Genomic DNA, 21,969 nt, shown 5'->3' with positions numbered 1-21,969 from the left:
GGTATACTACAAAGCAGAACAATCCTAAACACCTTGAACTATATATAGTGGATCCATTCCTTATATTATCCTTATGAGGAATAAATATAACCAGCTCAATCTGTTTGCACCAAACAGACTTAAAAAAATCACTCATCAGATACTGCTCCATTAACTATATGGTGCTTGTCATTGTAGCTCTCCTCTTTCAAACACCTTAACATTTTGTAGGGGCGTCCCTGATGGCTCAGACGGTGAAGAATCTGCTTGCAGTGCAGGAGACCTGGGTTTGATTGCTGGGTTGGAAAGATTCCCTGGAGAAGGAAATGGCAACCCACTCCAGTATTCTTGCCTGGGAAATCCCATGGACAGAGGAGCCTGGCAGGTTACAGTCTGTGTGATTCTAAGAGTCAAACACAAGTTGGTGACTAAGGCACACAATCACCACCACCCTAAAAACTGTGCATGGCCTCACATCATTTATACTATTTGGCTTAGCAAAATATTTGACATCTTTTCATGTGCTTGTGGACCATTTGTATATCTCATCTGGAGAAGGGTCTATGCAGGCCCTTTGTCCATTTAAAAAATTAGTTTCTTTGTCTTTTTGTTGATGAGTTGTAAATGTTCTTGACGTATTCTGAATAACAGACTCTTATCAAATGTGTAATGTGCAAATATTTTCTTCCATTCTGTGGGCTTTCTACTTTCTGGATAATGTCTTTTGAGGCATGAAAGTGTTTAATTTTGAGGAAATCTAGTTTATCTATTTTTTCTTTCATTTGTTTTTGCCCTGTTGTGAAATCACAGAAACCATTGCTAAATCCAAGGTCATGAAGATTCATCACTATTTTTTCTTCTTGAATTTATACAGTCATTCCATGGAGGAATGGTTCCAGGACTGCTCTGTGGATACCAAAATTCGCAGATGGTCAAGTTCCTTATATAAATTAGCTTAATATTTGCATATATCTTATACACATAATCCCTTATACTTTAAATCATCTCTTGATTACTTGCAATACCTAATACAATATAAATGCTATGTAAATAGTTGTCAGCAAGGCAAATTCAAGTTTTTCATTTTGGAGCCTTCTAGAATTATTTTTTGGAATATTTTTGATCCACAGTGAGTTGAATTTATGATGCAGAACCCACATATATGGAGAACTGACTAAGCTTTTTATCTATTTTGAGTTAATTTTTGTATGTGGTATGAGAGTTCAGTTTCATCCCTGTGTGCATAGTCAGTCAGTTGCCTAGCACCATCTGTTGATAAAATCATTCTTTCCCCAATTTATTATTTTCCACCCTTATTAAAAATCAGTGACTATATATGGATGTGTCGACTGGACAATAACAACAAAAATTTTTAGCTCTCCATTCAATTCCATTGATCTATATCTATATGCGAATATCACAATGTTTTATTTACTGTTGCTTTGTACTAAGAGGTGAAATTGGGAAGAGTGAGCCTCCAACTTTGACTTCCAAGATTGTTTTTGCTCTTTGGAGTCCCTTGAAATTACATATGAATGTTAGGATAAACTTGTGTTTTTCTCCCCAAAAGCCTTTGGGAATTTTAATAGGAATCACATTGAATCTGTAGATCGCATTATGTAACATTACCATCTTAACAATATTAAGTCTTTCCATCACAATGGGATGTCTTCACATCATTTAGGTTTTTTTTCATTTCTTTCAGACATGATCTGTGATTTTCAGTGTAGAAGTCTTGCACCTTGATTGATTCAATCTTTTCCTAAGTATTTTACTGGTGTTGACATTATTTAAAGTGGAATTGTCTTAAATTCCTTTTGAGAATATTTATTGCTAGTATATACAAATAGTTTTTTGTATATTGATATTTTGTCTTATAACTTTTCTGAATTAGTTGACTAGCTCAAGTAATTTTTTGTTGATTCTTTGGGAAGTTATATATATAAGATACTGTCACTGTCTGTGAATAGATATGGCTTTACCTCTCCTTTCATATGTGGATGCCTTTTATGTCTGTCTTCATTGCCCTGAGTAGAACTTTCAGTACAATATTGTAACAATGGTAAAAGTCAGCATCTTAATCTTGTACTGAATTCAGAGGTAAACCTTTCAGTCCTCAGCATTGAGCATGATGTTTGCTATGTGTTTTTTCCTAATGTTTTAAATCATATTGAATGAATCTCCTTTTCCTCCTACTTTTTGTTAGTGCTTATATGATGAAATAACACTAGTATTTGTTTAAAGCTTTTTCTGCATCAAGTTATATGATCATGCAATAATTGTCTTGTATTTCATTGCTTGGATTTCATTCAATAATTTATTACATTGCTTGGCTGAATATGCTAACAACCTGGAGTTTCTGGTATTGAGGCACTTGCTTATGATGCACAATCTTTTCAATATGCTGTTGGTTTCATATTGCTATTATTTTGTGAAGGATTCTTACATCTTTGTTTAGAACGAATGTTAATATATAGTTTTCTTTCTGTGATGTCTTTGTATGATTTGATTAGATTGGGGTTGGTGATTTAGAGGACTAAGATTAGGGCTGAAGAGTGGTATGGGAACTGACTTGGGGCTAGGTTAAGGTTAGAGTTTATGATTATGGTACATGGTTTATCATTTTGGGTTTATATTTTAGTTGTGGTTATAGTTAATTACTATGGTTGATGGCTTATGGGTATGGTTTCTGGTTATAAACTATGGTTTATGGCTCTGATTTCAGTTTCTTATTACAAAGTATGTACTATGGTTTTTGTTTCAATTTCTGGTTATGATTAGGTTTATGTTTATGGTTTATAACTATAGGTATATGATTATATGATATATGATTTTATGGCTTTTTGGTTAAGGTTAAGTTAGGTTTTATTGTATAGGTAAGGGTACAGGTATGAGCTAGGGTTTAGGAGATAGGGTTAGGAGGGAGTTTTAGGGTTTTTCTTTGTAAATCTACCTAAAGCTTTGTCAATTTTGTTTATCTTTGCAAAAAAAAGGGACCTTAGTTTTATTGATCTTTTCATTGTCCTTTTAGTCTCATTTATTTCTGCTCCTATCTTTGTTATTTCTTTCTATTAATTTTGAGCTTCTTTTTTTTTTTTTCTAATTTCTTGAGGTTTAATGTTAGTTGTTTATCTTGAGATCTTTTTTGTTTCTTGATGTAGGCATTTAGTGCTGTGAAATTGTGTCTTACAACTGCTTTCACCTTATCCCGTAAGTTTTGGTGTATTGTATTTCCATTTTCATTTGTCTCAAGATATTTTTTTAATTTCTTCTTTGACTCATTGATTGTTCAGTAGCATGTTGTTTAATCTACACATATTTGTGAATTTTCTAGTTTTTTTCTTGTAATTGATTTCTAGTTTCCTACCATTGTCATCAGAGATGCTTGATATGAGTTCAGTCTTTGTAAAACTTATTAAGATTTATTCTGTGATGTAACAAATGATCTATCCTGGAAAATGTTCCTTGTATACTTAAGAACATGTATTCTGATCCTTTTGGGTGGGATATTCTGTTTATGTCTGTTAAGTCTGTCTTGTCTAATGTGTTGTTTAAGGCCAATGTTTCCTTATTGGTTTTTGTCTGGATGATCTATCCATTGATAAAATCAGGATATTAAAGCCTCTTACTATTAATATTATTGTATTGTTTTCTATTTCTCCCTTTATGTCTAATTTGATATATATATGTATATATATACATATATAAGGTTCTTTTATGTTGGGGTTTGTAAATATTTACAAATGCTAGATTTTATTAGATTGACTCCTTTATCATTATGTAATGACCTTCTTTGTCTTTTACTACACTCTTCATCTTAAAACCTATTTTTGCTGATAAAAGTATAGCTGCCCAGGTTTCTTTTGGTTTCTATTAACATAGAATATCTCTTTTCATCCTTTCACTTTCAATCAATGTATGTCTTTATATGTAAAGTGAGTTTCTTATAGGCAGCACATTGCTGGGTCTTGTGTTTTTATCCATTCATCCACTCTACATCTTGTGATGACTGGAAAATTTATCCTATGTACATTTAAGATAATTATTAATAAGTATATACTTATTGCTATCATGGTAATTGTTTTCTGGTTATTTTGTAATTCCTCTGTTCCTTTCTTCTTTTCTTCTTCTCTTTCTTTGTAATTTGATGGTTTTCTATACTGGTATGCTTAGATTCTTTTATCTTTATCTTTTGTATATTTACAAAATTAGATTTTTGCTTTATGGTTACCATGAAACTTACATAAAGCAACTTTTATTTATAGCAATGTATTTTAAATTGGTAACAACTTAAATTTGAATGCATTCTGAAGTTCCACATTTTTACTCCCCACTGCTACATTTTATGTTTTTGGTGTCATAATTTACATATTTTTATCTTGTGTGTCTCTAAATTATTACAGTTATGTTTATTTTACTACTTTGTCTTTTAACATTCATACTAGCTTTATAAATGATTAACCTACCATTTTTTTATTATTCTAAATTTTACTATATATTTTTCTTTACCAATGAGATTTATATTTCCATGTTTTCCTGTTGCTAACTAATGCCCTTTCATTTCAGCTTAAAGAAATACCTTTAACATTTCTTGTAAGGCTGATCTAGTGGCAATGAACTTTTTAGTTTTTGCTTGTCTGGAAGACTCTTCATCTATTCTGAATGAAAATTTTGCTGGGTAGAGTATTCTTACTTTTTTTTTCTTTTGTTAATAGCTCTTTGAATATATTATTCCACTCTCTTCTGGCCTACAGATTTTCTGCTGGAAACTATGCTTACAGTCTTATGGAACCTCCTTTGTAAGAGTCAGACATGACTGAGTGACTTCACTTCAGGTTTTTACTTTTTGTATGTAATAAGTTGTTTTATCCTGCTGCTTTTAAGATTGTTCCCTGTCTTTAACTTTTGGTGCTTTAATTATAATATATCTTGGTGTGAGCTTCTATGAATTTGTCTTTTCTTGGAACTCTTTGGGCTTCCTGGTTCTGGATGTCTGTTTCATCCCCCAGGTTGGGAAGTTTTCATCCATTACGTCTTCAAATAAGTTTTCTGGCCCTTCTCTCTCTCTTGTCCATCTGGGACCCCTATAATGCAAATGTTGCTCTGCTTGATGTTGTTCCATAAGTCTCTCAAGCTATCTTTACTTTTTCTCATTCTTTTTTCTTTTTGCTTGGGTGAGTTCTACTGCCCTGTCTGTGGGTTCTCTGATCCTTTTCTCCTGCTTTATCTAGTATGCTGTTGAATCTCTCTATTGTATTTTTTTCAGTTCAGTTATTGTATTCTTCAGCTCCATGGCTTCTATTTGGTACTTTCTTATATTTTATCTTTGTTAAAATTCTCAGTATGTTCCTTTATTCTTCTCCTAGGCTCAGTGAGCATCTCTATGACCTTTCATCTGAGTCTTTAGGCAGGTAAATCATTAAAGTCTTTTTCTGAGGTTTTATGTTTTTCTTTTGTTTGGAATATATTCCTCTGTTTCTTCACTTTCCTTGACTCTCCGTATTGGTTAGATAAAACAGCCATCTCTCCCAGTGTTGAAGGAGAAGCCCTGTCTAGGAGATGAAATTTATCCTTCAACACTGCTTTGGTTTTCTCTCAATTCTTTGTGATTGTACAAACGCCTACTTTATTTTTAGTGACTCCCAGTAGTTGAGGGTGTGCCAAGAGTTGTCAGTGTCCAAAAGGGAAGGAGCTCAGTCAGCACCTAGGTCCAGGCTGAAGCCAGACCTTCAATCAACAACCTTTTTTCTTTGTTTTTGGCTGAGCTTCATGGCTTGCAGCATCTCAGTTCCCTGACTGGGGATTGAATCCATGCCCTCAGTAGTGAAAGTATAGAGTCCAACTACTGGACCAACAGGGAATTCCCAAGCAACAACTTTAAAAATATACAAATATGCATATATTTGTCCTCCCTCAGGAGTAGACTGAGAGATGGTCTTTTGGAATTTTCTACTCCCTCTGAGCTAAGCCGTGAGGTCACAGTTAAAAGCTTCTTTCCTTGCTACCATCCTGTTGAACTAACAAATACATGCCCTACTGGCCACCAGAACCAAGCACTCAAAGGTCACTCCCTGGGTAGCAGCCATAAAAACCAGGGTGGTGGTGGTGGTGTTATTTAGTAGCTAAGTCATGTCCAATTCTTTGTAACCCTGTGTGTAGCCCACTAGGCTCCTCTGTCCATGGGGTTTTCCAGGCAAGACTACAGAAGTAGGTTACCATTTTCTTCTCCAGGGGATCTTCCTGACCCAGGAATTGAACATATATCTCTTGTTTGGCAGGTTGATTCTTTACCACTGAGTCACCTGTATACCAGATGTAAAAACCACAGTGCCAGATACATGAACAAGCTTCCCCTGAGAAATACTGGTGCTCAAAACCGATTGTGCCTGCCTTCCAAAGTCTCTAGGGAGGATTATAGTGGGCTGTCAAATGTGTGTTCAGTTGGAAGGCTGCCCCTTAAGCCATAAACCATCATAGCTGATAAACCATTAGGACTGTTTCACACTGAGCTTCTGGGCCTGTCCTCTCTGCTGTGCCCTAGGGGTGGTAGTCTACCAGTTAAGAACTTTTTGTTTGTTTGTTTCAATCTAGTGGGATCTGTGCATGTGAGCCCCACCAGCCACCAGAGCCAGGTGACCTAGGGTTAGCTCCTCAGTGATACAAGCTCCTTTGGGGGAGACACTGGCAATCTTTGAGCAAAATAAAAGGAAAGCACAAAGATATGGTGCCCACTGGCACCATAAGTGTAATTCATAAGTTCCCTGCTGCTGCTGCTGCTAAGTTGCTTCAGTCGTGTCCGACTCTGTGCAACCCCATAGATGGCAGCCCACCAGGCTCCTCCGTCCCTGGGATTCTCCAGGCAAGAACACTGCAGTGGATTGCCATTTCCTTCTCCAATGCATGAAAGTGAAAAGTGAAAGTGAAGTTGCTCATCGCTCAGTCGTGTCTGACTCTTCGCGACCCCATGGACTGCAGCCTACCAGGCTCCTCTGCCCGTGGGATTTTCCAGGCAAGAGTACTGGAGTGGGTTGCCATTGCCTTCTCCGCATAAGTTCCCTAGGTGTTCCCTAGGCATGTTATAGTACATGTCTGCCCCTCAGGCCTACATTTTAAAATAATCAAATAAGCCTCTTCCACAGAAAATCAGGTTACTTTTCAGATGGTCCCCTTTGCTCTGGGCCCTGAGGCAGGTGAGTCTGTGCAGGGGGCTCTTTAATAACTGCTTCTCAGTTTGCGTAGCCTTATGGTCCTGGTGGAAGTAAGTCCCATTGGCTTTCAAAGCTAGATATTTGAGGGGCTGGTTTCTCAGGTGCGGGTGTTAAAAGCTGAGGCCCGATGTGGTATTCAAATTCTTTGTTCCCCCTCTTGCTTGTGAGTTCCCTCCTGATTGTGGATTGCTGCACAGAGGTGGGTTTATGGTGAGATTGTGTCCCAGCCTCAGCTACCCACTTCAGTATGGACGTTTTCCCACTTGCTCAATGTGTAGGAGTTACTCAGCTAGCTTTTGGGTGTTTTGTTTTGTTTTGTTTTTTAAGAGAAAATTTTTCCATGTGCAGCTGTGGATTCAGTGTGTCTGTGGGAGGAGATGGCTTCCGGATCCTCCTACGTTGCCATCTTGGACTAGAACCTATAACTTTTATATGGAAAAATACCTAAGATGCTTTGTTAAGATTTTTTTTTTGAAGAATGAAACTATATTTGCAATGTCCTGTGCTGTGCTTAGTTGCTCAGTCGTGTCCAATACTTTGTAACCCCATGGACTGTAGCCCACCAGGCTCCTCTGTCCACAGAGGTTCTCCAGGTAAGAATACTGGAGTGGGTTGCCATGCCCTCCTCCAGGGGATCTCCCTAACCCAGGGATTGAACCCAGGTCTCCTGCAACTCTAGGTGGATTCTTTATTGTCTGAGCCAGGGAAAAAATTCTTATTTGTGAAATCATAGAAGAAAATCTGACAGCCTGCTTAACTAAACAGAGGCTCTCTTGGGGTCAGGAGGAGAGAGAGTATGAGAAAGTTGGGATGATATGTATGTGCTTTGTCGCTCAGTTACGTCTGACTCTTTTCGGCTCCATGGACTATAGACTGCCATGCTCCTCTATCCAAGGAATTTTCCAGGCCAGAATACGGAAATGGATTGCCATTTCCTCCTCCAGGGGATCTTCCTGACCCACGTCTCTTGCATCTCCTGCACTGCCAGGCAGATTCTTTACCACTGCATCGCCTGGGAAGCCCCAGGGTGGTATTACTATCAGTTATTTTTTATTCTCTTTACACTTATGTATTGTTTGACTTTTCAATCAATAAGTACTGAACACACATTCCTTTCCTAATAAAAAATGAAACAACATATTGGGTTGGCCAAAACATTCATTTGGATTTTTCAGTAACATCATATAGAAAAACCCAAACAAACTTTTTTGGCCAACTTAATATTTCCTTTTCTGTTTTTGGTTTTAGAAATGGAAAATTCATGATAAGCCTCTGTTCATGACACTCCACTTGCTATTCTGTCCTTGTGAAATTCCCTTCCTCCCATCAACCTCATCCACTTTGCCTAACATCTACTTGTCTTTTAAGATTTACATTTGTTGATAACAATTCAGTTAATGATTGAGTTAAGAAAAAAAAAGAATTTTATTTGAGCCAATTTGATCATTACAACCTGGGAGACAGACTCTCAGAAGCTCTGAGAACTGTTCCACTTGTTAGAAGTCAAGGCATAGTCACCTACATTTTCGAGGCAAAGGATTGTACATCAAAATAATACACTGACATTTTTCATAAAGTTCACCAAAGATACGTAATCTGGGTAAGTATGTGCAAAGTGAGCAGTAAAGCACCATGACCCCTTACATAGTTGGGAAAGAATGCTAACCTTCAATAACTTACCTTACCGACCTCAGAAGAAAGGGTAAAAACACTGATGTTTGTAGTAAGCATTCCCATGTTGCAGGAGGTCTGGCTAATGCATAATGCATATGTCCATTGTACAGTAGGGAGGGCCAGTGCAGGCAGGGAATATGCTATGCTTACATTTTCTTGTCCAGCTTTAAAATATCAATTTCATTCCATCACCTTCAATCTTACCTCCACAAGGTTCTCTGCTTATTGTGAGGCTAAATTAGATGTCTTTCTACTATGCTCCTATCCTTCTGTTTAATGATTAGAATTGTTAACTTAAACACTAAGTTATGATCTTAAGGATAAGAATATCTTGATACACTTCACATTTTCAGTAAACACAGGTCCTAGTACGTGATAGGAATCAATAATGTATTTTTTTTTTAAGATTTTCTTCAGTTCAGTTGCTCAGTTGTGTCTGATGCTTTGCGACCCCGTGGACCGAAGCACGCCAGGCCTCGCTGTCCATCACCAACTTTGGGAGTTTACCCAAACTTATGTCCATTGAGTCGGTGATGCCATCCAACCATCTCATCCTCTGTCATCCCCTTCTCTCTCGCCTTCAATCATTCCCAGCATCAGGGTCTTTTACAGTGAGTCAGTTCTTCGCATGAGGTGGCCAAAGTATTGGAGTTTCAGCTTCAACATCAGTCCTTCCAATGAACACCCAGGACTGATCTCCTTTAGAATGGACTGGTTGGATCTCCTTGCAGTCCAAGGGATTCTCAAGAGTCTTCTCCAACACCACAGTTCAAAAGCATCAATTCTTTGGTGCTCAGCTTTCTTTATAGTCTAACTGGCACATCCATACATGATTACTGGAAAAACCATAGCCTTGACTAGACGGACCTTTGTTGACAAAGTAATCTCTGCTTTTTCATATGCTGTCTAGGTTGGTCATTGTTTTTCTTCCAAGGAACAAGGGTCTTTTAATTTCTTGGCTGCAATCACCATCTGCAGTGATTTTGGAGCCCAGAAAAATAAAGTCAGCCACTGTTTCTCCATCTATTTGCCATGAAGTGATGGGACTGGATGCCATGATCTTAGTTTTCTGAATGTTGAGCTTTAAGCCAACTTTTTCTCTCTCTTCTTTCGCTTTCATCAAGAGGCTCTTTAGTTCTTCTTCACTTTCTGCCATAAGGGTGATGTCATCTGCATATCTGAGGTTACTGAAATTTCTCTCGGCAATATTGATTCCAGCTTGTGCTTCATCCAGTCCAACATTTTGCATGATCTAATCTGCATATAAGTTAAATAAGCAGGGTGACAATATACAGCCTTGATGTATTCCTTTTCCTATTTGGAGCCAGTCTGTTTTTCCATGTCCAGTTCTAACTGTTGTTTCCTGACCTGCAAACAGATTTCTCAAGAGGCAGGTTAGGTGGTCTGGTATTCCCATCTCTTTCAGAATTTTCCACAGTCTATTGTCATCCACACAGTCAAAGGCTTTGGCATAGTCAATAAAGCAGAAATAGACATTTTTCTGGAACTCTCTTGCTTTTTCCATGATCCAGCAGATGTTGGCAATTTGATTTCTGGTTCCTCTGCCTTTTCTAAAACCAGCTTGAACATCTGGATTTCACGGTTCACATATTGTGGAAGCTTGGCTTGGAGAATTTTGAACATTACTTTACTAGCATGTGAGATGAGTGCAATTGTAATGTGGACCAGTTTTAAAGTCTTTATTGAATTTGTAACAATATTGCTTCTATTTTTTATGTTTTGCTTTTTGACCTCAAATCATGTGGGGTCTTAGCTGTCTGACCAGGGGTCAAACTTGCACCCCCTGCATTGTGAGGTGAAGTCTCAACCACTGGACTACCAATTGTTGTTGTTCAATTACTATGTTGTATCTGGCTCTTTGCAACCCTATGAACTGCAGCATGCTAGTTTCCCTGTCCTTCACTACTTCCCGGAGTTTGCTCAAATCCATGAGCTATGCTGTGCAGGGCCACCCACGATAGGTCATGGTAGACAGTTCTGACAAAATGCAGTCCACTGGAGAAGGGAATGGCAAACCACTTCAGTGTTCTTGCCTTGAGAAGCCCATGAAGAATATGAGAAGGACCACCAGGGAAGTTCCTAAATGTTTGTTGAATGGATGAAGGAGTAAGCGAATGAATAGATGGTTAAGTGATTAAAAGTAGGCCCTAACTTGGTTTGTTATGAACAACTTGTATAAGAACACTTGCCATATGAAAGAAGTCAGCCGGAACCCACCTTAAAATTGTTCTGTGTTTTGGAGGCGCTTAATTAAGACTCTGTTACAGTTGGCTGTGCTGGAACCATTTGCGCTACTTTAGGGAATCTACAAGCTTATCACCGGGAATTCTTGGGACCCTCTCCTCCGCAGTTGTGACCCCTGGAGTGATCTGGTATATGTACATGTGGTGACAGGAAACTTTCACTTCTAACTTCACGGCAGCCTCAGAAATGTGCTTCTTGCAATCCAGCTGGAACTCAGAATGTGAAGCAGTATTTATGGATGGTGGTGAGGTTCATGTTCCTTTATACTCACAGCAACATAGAAACCATCCTAACCCTAAATTCACTCGTAACACTGTTTTCTTGGTGTGGCAAAATATATTATAAAATTTAAAAGCTGGCATATAAATTAATGAAACTTCAACTTGTTTGTGTATGTGTAGGTGTGTTTGTGTGAATGTATGTAAATTAGGGACTACCTGTATGGCAGAAAGTGAAGAGGAACTAAAAAGCCTCTTGATGAAAGTGAAAGAGGTGAGTGAAAAAGTTGGCTTAAAGCTCAACATTCAGAAAACTAAGATCATGGCATCTAGTCCCATCGCTTCATGGGAAATAGATGGATAAACAGTGGAAATAGTGTCAGACTTTATTTTTGGGGGCTCCAAAATCACTGCAGATGGTGATTGCAGCCATGAAATTAAAAGACGCTTACTCCTTGGAAGGAAAGTTATGACCAACCTAGATAGCATATTTAAAAGCAGAGACATTTACTTTGCCAACAAAGGTCCGTCTAGTCAAGGCTATGGTTTTTCCTGTGGTCATGTAGGGATGTGAGAGTTGGACTGTGAAGAAGAAAGCTGAGCACCAAAGAACTGATGCTTTTGAACTGTGGTGTTGGAGAAGACTCTTGAGAGTCCCTTGGACTGCAAGGAGATCCAACCAGTCCATTCTAAAGGAGATCAGCCCTGGGTGTTCTTTGGAAGGAATGATGCTAAAGCTGAAACTCTAGTACTTTGGCCACCTCATGAGAAGAGTTGACTCATTGGAAAAGACTCTGATGCTGGTAGGGATTGGGGGCAGGAGGAGAAGGGGACGACAGAGGATGAGATGGCTGGATGGCATCACCGACTTGATGGACGTGAGTTTGAGTGAACTCTGGGAGTTGGTGACAGACAGGGAGGCCTGGCATGCTGTGATTCATGGGGTTGCAAAGAGTCAGACATGACTGAGTGACTGAACTGAACTGAACTGAACTGTAAGATCAGTAGGCAGACTTACTGTGTTAGGCTTTAGAGGAAGAGAATTCTCTATTTTTAAAACATTTTCTTTAGGATAAGTTGCTTATTTTTATAATTTTAGGTTGGCATATTTTAATGTATGACTACATTTCTTTTTAATAAAGCAATGCTAATAGTAAATGCTATATCTTTTTAACAAATTTGGAGGCCGATTGCAAGGCAAATTTTAGTATAGTAATGTAGGAATTTATGGCCCCAAATACCCGAATTATGCTTGATACATGATATGATTATAAATACCAAGTATTTAGTACTTTGTTAATTTAAAATTAAATCTCAGATTTAGAAGATGGTCCAAATTATGTCTTCCTTTTCAATGGGTCTATTAAGAATTATGCCACTAGAGGGCTCTGAATACCACATTTCAGTTTATTTACATATGCAATGGTACCCCACTCCAGTACTCTTGCCTGGAAAATCCCATCGATGGAGGAGCCTGGTGGGCTACAGTCCACGGGGGTCGCTGGGAGCCGGACATGACTGAGCGACTTCACCTGCGCTTTTCACTTTCATGCACTGGAGAAGGAAATGGCAACCCACTCCAGTGTTCTTGCCTGGAGAATCCCAGGGACAGAGGAGCCTGGTGGGCTGCCGTCTATGGGGTCTCACAGAGTCGGACACGACTGAAGCGTCCTAGCAGCAGTAGCAGCAGCAAGGCGATGGCAACACACACCAGTACTCTTGCCTGGAAAATCCCACGGATGGAGGAGCCTGGTGGGCTGCAGTACATGGGGTCGCTAAGAGTCGGATACGACTGAGCGTCTTCACTTTCACTTTTCACTTTCATGCATTGGAGAAGGAAGTGGCAACCCACTCCAGTGTTCTTGCCTGGAGAATCCCAGGGACGGGGGAGCCTCGTGGGCTGCCGTCTATGGGGTCGCACAGAGTCGGACACGATTGAGGCGACTTAGCAGTAGCAGCAGCAGTAATACTAACACAATAATATTGTCAGTATTGGCTAATGCTGTCTTCCCAATGAAGATACCTTAGAAAAATTTTAGAATAGCCCAGTTTAAAGTGAAAGTGAAGTCGCTCAGTCGTGTCCAACTTTTTGTGACCCCATGGACTGTAGCCTATCAGGCTCCTCCGTCCATGGGATTTTCCAGGCAAGAGTGTTGGAGTGGATTGCCATTTCCTTCTCCAGGGGATCTTCCCGACCCAGGAATCGAACCCAGGTCTCCCGCATTGCAGGCAGACGCTTTACCGTGTGAGCCACCAGGGACTACAAGTGTAGCACAATATGAGAAATATTGCTTTTTAAATAAAAATAATAATTATCTTCAGAAATATTTCGGTGATCTAAGGGACATGCACAATAATATATGAACCTTTGAAAATTTTAAAGTTCAAGTTAAGATTAGCCTTTGGACCTCCCTAGTGGTCCAGTGGGTTAAGAATCCGCTTACCAATGCAGGGGACATGTGTTTTATCCCTGGTCTGGGAAGATTCCACATACCGCAGGGTAGCTAAGGCCCCACACTCTATAGAGAAGCCCTCTCATGCAACAGTGAAGACCGAATGCAACCAAACAATAAATGGATAAAATAAAACTATTTTTAGAAGAATAGCCTTTGTCTAAACAGATTTAACATAAATGTGGGTATATATCTATTGTATATATCTAATATGGGCTTCCCAGGTGGCGCTAGTGGTAAAGAATCCGCCTGCCGGTGCAGGAGATGCAAGAGACCCAGGTTCGATCCCTGGGTCGGGAAGATCCCCTGGAGAAGGGAATGGCAACCCACTCCAGTTTTCTTGCCTGGATAAGTCCATGGACGGAGGAGACTGGCAGTCTGGCAGTTCATGGGGCTGCACAAAGTTGGAGATGACCAAGTGACTGAGCACACACACATATATTTACTATAAATATGAGTATGTATAATATGTAAACATATATATGAAACATAAAATTTACTAATTATCTTCTGTATGAAATTTGAGGAGGAGAAGTGTAATAGTTACCCTATATTCTGATATATGTAATGAGAGAGATTAGGCATAGGAGTTAAGAGAGAGAAATGAATCCAAAAAACAAAAGAACAGAATTGAACAGATTGGAAGTCTTCTCTGATGAGACAGCATTTGAGCTAAATCTCTTGATAGGTATGGAGGAGTTTAGATGGAAAGGAAATTATTCTGCTCCAAGGAAAAAGTGTGGAGAAATAGCCTTAGAGATTTGAGGACTTCTTGGCATCATCATGGATAGATTTAGAGTCTACAAGAATAGCCCACATGAAAAAACCTACCTTTTAATATTCAACAACCTTCAGCTTTCCACAAATTTACTTGGACCATCCATTTACCTGGTCATACCTTGGACCTTGTTCTTATTTCTTTACTCACTCAGCAAATATTTTTTTGAATGCCTACTTATGTATGTTGGCATTTTCTGGCCCTCAGGGGACAGTGGTGAAGGACAGATGCGATTCCTACTCTCATAATTTATAATACTTGTAAGTCAGGAGAAACCAACAGGTCATAAAGAACTGGAGACAGCTGATGTTAATAAATGCCATACACAGAATTAAACAGGATGGTATGGTAGGAGTGACTGGTGGTAGCTAGATTGTATGGTTACAGATGGCTTGTGTGATTAGTTCTTATTTAGGCTGAGACCCAAATGACCAAAGGGAATCTGCTATATAATGACAGAAGTGAGGACCAGGATGAAGGCCAGTGGACTGATGTAGAGTGGACAAGAAAGAAAGTGGTATGTGATGGTGTCAGAGAGGAAAGCAGAAGCCAGGTGAAGCAGGGCTTTGCAGGCCAGAGGGAGAAGTTAAGATTTACTGTAGATTCAACAAGATGCCATTAGAGGGCTGTTTAAGTAAGACAGTGGCATAGTTCATGACATAGATAGGTTACTCTGACCACTGTGCAGAGAACAAATTGTGAGGGCCTAGAGTGGAAGGTGGCTCAGATGGTAAAGCGTCTGTCTACAATGCGGGAGACCTATGTTCGATCCCTGGGTTGGGAAGATTCCCTGGAGAAGGAAATGGCAACCCACTCCAGTATTCTTGCCTAGAAAATCCCATGGACAGAGGAGCCTGGTGCAGGCTACTGTCCATGGGGTCCCAAAGAGTCGGACATGACTGAGCGACTTCACTTTCTTTCACTAAAGTGGAAGCATGATGCATGCGTGTGTGTACAGTCTCAGTCCTGTCCGACTTTTTGCGACACCAAGGACTGTAGGGTCTCCTGCCTAGCAGGCAGATTCTTTACCATCTGAGTCACCAAGGAAGGCTGGCAGTTGGTAAAGAACCCGCCAATGCAGGAGACTCAAGAGATACAGGTTCAATCCCTGGGTTGGGAAGATCCCCTGGCGAAGGAAATGGCAACCCACTCAAGTATTCTTTCCTGGAAAATTCCATGGACAATGGAGCCTTGGTGGTCAAGAGTTGGACACGGCTGAGTGACAAACACTCACTTACCAACTGCGCCATCTGGAAAGCCCTAGAAACATGGTATCAAGTTCAGCAGAACGAGAAGCATGAGAAGTCGTGGTGGTTTGCACAAAGGTGGCAGTAAGATGTGGAAAGGTGGATGTGTTTGGGAATATGTTGGAGGTAAAATAAACAGTCCTGCTGAATTTTAATTTGGGGAAACGAAACAGTTTACTGCGGTGGACAGGAATGGGCTGAGTTGGTTGAGAGTGACAGTGAAACCAGAGGATTTTTGGAGGGGCATGGTAAGTTTAGGGCACACAAGTGGAAATATCAAGTAGGCAAATGTGAACCTGGGGTTCTAAGGAAAAAGTTCTTCCCATCATATATGTGTGTGGAGACTTCCAGGGCTGAGCAACTAAGTGTATGTGGCCTGAACAGCATCTCTAGCATGGGTTTGAGAACCACCAGCTTATAGGTGGTATTAAAGCCACAGGAGTGAATGAGACTTCAGCACACTCAGGGTAACCATTCTTATCTTTTATCCAAAATGAACCATATGGTATTGTATTTTCAAAATTTATCTTCAATTCTTTACCAAGAGTCAGTTCCAACACTTTATTCTGAAACTGTAAATTACGTTTTGATGAAAAAATTAAATTTCTTTTGTACAGATTTTCTTTTGATGGGAAATAAAATTCAAGATATTCTATCAAACACATATGATATCCAGTACTGACATTTTGCAGATGTCCAGTATCACAAGCTTTTGAACTGTGGTATTGAAGAAGACTCTTGAGAATCCCTTGGACAGTTAGAAGATGAAAACAGTTGATCCTAAAGGAAATCAATGCTGAATATTCATTGAAAGGACTGATGCTGAAGCTGAAGCTCTAATACTTTGGCTACATGATATGAAGAACCAGCTCATAAGAAAAGACCCTGATGCTGGGAAAGACTGAAGGCAGGAGGAGAAGGGGACAACAGAGGATGAGATGGCTGGATGGCATTACGACTCAATAGACAACAGCAACAATATCAAGATTTCTTTCTCTGATAATTGTTGATATCAAATCTCCTTTTTTCTCTTCATATATTTTCATATTTTTGTGGCTTTTGATTGGTTTAGTTATCTTTTCACATTTAGATCTTTTATCTATCTGGAACTTACTATAAAGTAGTTCAGTTCAGTTCAGTCACTCAGTTGTGTCCGACTCTTTGTGACCCCACAGGTTGTAGCACATCAGGCTTCCCTGTCCATCACCAACTCCCAGAGCTTGCTCAAACTCATGTCCATAGAGCTGGTGATGTCATCCAACCATCTTATCCTCCGTTGTCCCCTTCTCCTCCTGCCTTCAATCTTTCCCAGCATCAGAGTCTTTTCCAATGAGTCAGTTCTTTGCATCATGTGGCCAAAGTATTGGAGTTTCAGCTTCAACATCAGTCCTTCCAATGAATATTCAGGGTTGATTTCCTTTAGGATTGACTGGTTTGATCTTCTTGCAGTCCAAGAGACTCGCAAGAGTCTTCTCCAACACCACAGTTCAAAAGCACCAACTCTTTGGTGCTCAGCTTTCTTTATAGTCCAACTCTCACATCCATACATGACTACTGGAAAAACCATAGCTCTGACTGGACGGACCTTTGTTGGCAAAGTAACGTCTCTGCTTTTTCATATGCTGTCTAGGTTGCTCATAGCTTTTCTTCCAAGGAGTAAGCGTCTTTTAATTTCATGGCTGCAGTCACCATCTGCAGTGATTTTGGAGCCCCCCAAAATAAAGTTTCTCACTGTTTCCATTGTTTCCCCATCTATTTTCCGTGGAGTGATGGGACCAGATGGAGAAGGAAATGGCAACCCACTCCAGTGTTCTTGCCCGGAGAATCCCAGGGATGGGGGAGCCTGGTGGGCTGTCATCTCTGGGGTCGTACAGTCAGACACGACTGAAGTGACTTAGCAGCAGTAGCAGATGGGACCAGATGTCATGATCTTAGTTTTGGTGGGTTTCTTTTGAGTTTTAAGCCAGCTTTTTCACTCTCCTCTTTCAGTTTCATCAATAAGCTCTTCAGTTCCTCTTCACTTTCCGCCATAATGGTGGTGTCATCTGTGTATCTGAGATTATTAATATTTCTCCTGGCAATCTTGATTCAGCTTGTGCTTCATTCAGTCCAACATTTTGCATGATGTACTCTGCATATAAGTTAAATAAGCCAGGATGACAATATACAGCCTTGACATACTCCTTTCCCAGTTTGGAAACAGTCTGTTGTTCCATGTCCAGTTCTAACTTGCTTCTTGACCTGCCTACAGATTTCTCAGGAGGCAGGTAAGGTGGTCTGGTATTCCCATCTCTTTAAGAATTTTCCACAGTTTGTTGTGATCTACATAAAGCAGCAGTAGATGTTTTTCTGGAATTCTCTTGCTTTTTCTATGATCCAACAGATGTTGGCAATTTGATCTCTGGTTCCTCTGTCTTTTCTAAATGTGTAAATTAGGGGAGAATCTAAATTTATTTTATTTCAAATCTTAGTGAGCTCTCTCAAAACACTTACCATATAAACCTAGGTTTTTCCTATTGATCTGAAAAGCCATATGCTACATTCCCAAGTGGCTCCTGAGATCTATTTCTGGAATTTCGAGTCAGCTTTCATGATCTTATTCATGATCCAAGTTATGTTTTATAGCACATTCAAGTTACATACATATTAAAATAATTTCCACATTACAGTAACTGCACAATAATCAAGTTGCAATGAAAAATACTTTGCTAGTGTTCTATGAAGTTCTTCCATGTTAGAAGCCAATTCATAAACCAGTTGAACCAAGATGTTAGTTATACTTTACCTTCTCTGCTTCATATTCTGTCCACATTTCCATGCAGTTTTTAAAATGTTATTTTAAAAATAGATTTATTATAAATTTAGTGTAATTCAAAGAAAAACTCCACTTTGGTAATTGTTGAGACTTGACAAAACACTACTTATTAAAATTTAGCTATAAGAAAAAAGTACGTGGAAAATTTTCTGAAACAGGTTGAAAGAGTACTTTTCTTTAGCAGATATAAACATGATGACAATATGAAGAAAGAAGCATTTTTTCCAGCATCATTGCCAAGAAACAGAAGGAGCTTTAGAATGTGTAAAATGCTGAAGGATTATAGGATCAATAAATGTGGTTTGGAGTTTACTTTTTGTGCAGGAGTATGTTCTAGCTGTCATGACAGGAAAACATTCTAGAATAGTTATCAAGATTCAGGAGCTTGCACCAGAGTATAAATTGACCCATTGCTTCCATTCTCTAGAAGTCTAGCTTCAAAAAAGAGTCAATTAAGCTAAAGAATACATAAAATTATAAAAATTGTGAATTATAGGGCAATATTTTGAGCTAAATACAAGATTGTTCTATCATGTGATGATAGAGATGTGGATAAAATTCCTGTTGTTGCATATTGAAGTACTGTGTTTATCAAATTTCTGTTGAGAAGGTTTAAATTCTTTGGTGTCCCTGCAAGGTAGAAAACCATTCTGATCTACATGCTAAAGAATTCTCAAATGTTTGAAACTGAATTAGAAAGCCTGACTCCCTTGTTGGTTTGATATCTTTTGATTCTGTTGTCAGAGAAAACCTTCCTGTAAGAAAGAAATGCAGCTGGCTTTTTAATGGTAGAAAATATCAAAGGCCACTTAGATGTCCCATGGGCATCTCAGATTCAATATATCCACAATCAGATTTACTACTTTCTTCCCCCTAAACCAATTCTTTCTTTTCTTAATAATTGTTACCACCATCTATCTTCTTACCTAAGCCAAGCATTTGAAAATCACTCTTCTATATCCATTTTCCATCCAAGCTATGTTGATTTACTTCCTCATCATCTCTCCTCTAAGCTCCTTCTAATGACCCTGATTGCATCTATCTTGACTTGTGCCCTGATCCTCTTGCATTGGACTTCCTATTCTGAATAGTTCTTTATTTTATTTTATTTACTTATTTAGCTGTATCAGGTCTTAGTTGCATCACGTGGGATCTTTTGTTGCGGTGCTAGGCCCATCTAGCTGTGGCACGGGCTCCAGAGCACACGGTCTCAGTAGCCAAAGCATATGGGCTTAGTTTCTCTGCATCATATGAGATCCTAGTTCCCTGACCAGGGATCAAACCCGTGTTCCCTACAATGCAAGACAGATTCTCAACCACTGGACCAACAAGAAAGTCCCTGGATTCCCTACTCTTTACTAAGCAATACATCATCATCTGGCCACCAAATAAAAAACCCTTTCCAAATGCATTTCTTCGTGTTACTTTCCTAGTAAGTCTTTCGGGGGCTCTCTTCTACCCATAGAAGAAAATCTAATCTTTAGAGCGGCATCCAATGCTCTCCACAAGTTGGACCTTGCCTCTCTCCAGCTTAAAATCTTTACCCTCCTAGCCTGTCTCATTCCAACCATACCTGACCACTTGGGGGTGTTTGGAACCCTCTGTTTTGCTCCATACCTTTCCACCTTCACTCACACCTGGAATTCTCTCCCACCATTTTTGAGAAGACCTAATTATCTTTCAAGATTTAGTCCACACTTTACCACCACAGACTGTTTTCCCACAGAATTAACCACTCTTCCTTTGCATTTCTCTTGTGGACCCCTTCCTGCACTATAACACCCACTTTGTTGACCTGCTTCCCTAATACACTGGCAGCTCCCTAAGCAAGGACCTTGGCTTTCTCTTTCTTTTTACTCCTAGTGATGCCTGGACAATTCAGGCACTCAGTAAAGCTCCATTGAATGAATGAGTTAGGAAGTGAGAAGTGTCAGAGGCTTGATGAAAAGGTTGGCAGAGAATGCATGGTATTAAACCTGGTCAAAAGGAAGATACAAAAAATACAATGATGAGAGTAAGAAAAAAGATCATCTACTAAGAAGGACTTGGCTTTGTACTGTGGATGAGGATGAGCAGCATGGTGGGATTAACTGATGTTAAGCTTCTGACTAGGATTCTGGTATAAGGTTCTTCTATTGCTGTACAAAAGGACAGGTGGTGTTTGAGGGCAAATGAATTTTTCCGGATATAATCCTTCCTATTTGCAAATATTAGCACACACATGCTAAAGTTCTATAGTAGCACTGCAGTTCTCTAGTAGTTTTACAGTGTACAACATTCTTTACTTTTATTATTTTATTGGACCCTTAGACCAGTTATCTCTATAAGCTTCAGTTCCCTTTTTGTAAAATGAAGATAATAGCTTAGGATTGTTTACAAGAGCTGTTATATGTCTAGTGCGCAGGTGCATACCAAACCAGTTGTTAGATCAGGGCTTTGTGACTCGTAATGCTTAAATGACTTGCTTAAGTTCACAAAGGTAAGTTAATGGCGTGCGTGTGAGCTCAGTCACTCAGTCATGTCTGATTCTTTGCGACCCCATGGACTGTAGCCTGCCAGGATCCTCTGTCCATGGAATTTTCCGGCAGGAATATTGGAGTGGTTTGCCATTTCTTACTCCAGGGGATCGTCCTGACCCAGGGATCAAACCCACATCTCCTGCATTGGCTGGCAAATTCTTTACCACTGGGCCACATGACATATTTAAACTCTTCTGTCCTCTTTTTGTACAGTAGTATTCTGTTTTGCTATACCAGGATATAATAATATCTTCTACATTACTTTAGGGCATGGCATCTTTAATTTTCTTGAGAGGCTTACCCAAAAACAGGCTTTGGAATTACTCAGAGAGTTTATTGCCAAAATCAAGCAAAATCAAAAACTTAGCTAAAACCAAAATGCCAATATAAATAATATTTGTATAGCTTGCCTGGCTTCCTAGTCCCTCAGTTTTGTGCTTGGGGGTTTTCCACAGAGAATCTGAGTGACTAGCTCCTGGCCTTGTGAGGTTTTGTGGAGATATGCTCTCATTTAAATTAATTTTTAAAGTATTATTTCTGAGTCCAGTTTTAGACCAGAGCAAGTGTCCATTTGGGGTGAAGGTAGCAGAAAGCTAGGGGGAACTAGAATAGGAAGGGGTGACTCTGGGCTGCGGCAGACACTGACAATCACCCCCATCTGCCCTTGTCTTCTCTGTAGTGTCCTGTCCAGGAAGAACCTGAAACCACAAAATATGAAATGGAGATGAAATTACTAAGTGAAACAGTTTTAGCAGGTATTCTTCTAAGTCACATTTTTAGAATTTAACTTGACTGGGATTTTCTGCTTACAAA

At 39.5% G+C, this 21,969-nt stretch overlaps 1 protein-coding gene across 1 annotated transcript in view; it reads left to right on the top strand.

Annotated features, from left to right (window-relative positions):
- The window catches only part of DNAI7 (dynein axonemal intermediate chain 7), a 73,450-nt gene that overhangs the window by 33,228 nt on the left and 18,253 nt on the right, over positions 1-21,969 (top strand). Inside the window, exon 8 of the mRNA XM_040234588.1 lies at positions 21,836-21,911. Coding sequence (XP_040090522.1) covers positions 21,836-21,911 — 76 coding nt within the window. The remainder of the gene's footprint in view (positions 1-21,835; positions 21,912-21,969) is intronic.

The sequence above is a fragment of the Oryx dammah genome, unplaced genomic scaffold, assembly GCF_014754425.2.
Source record: "Oryx dammah isolate SB20612 unplaced genomic scaffold, SCBI_Odam_1.1 HiC_scaffold_29, whole genome shotgun sequence".
NCBI lineage: Eukaryota > Metazoa > Chordata > Mammalia > Artiodactyla > Bovidae > Oryx > Oryx dammah.
The sequence above is the reverse complement of the archived record's forward strand: the minus strand, read 5'-3'. Positions and strand labels throughout refer to the sequence as shown.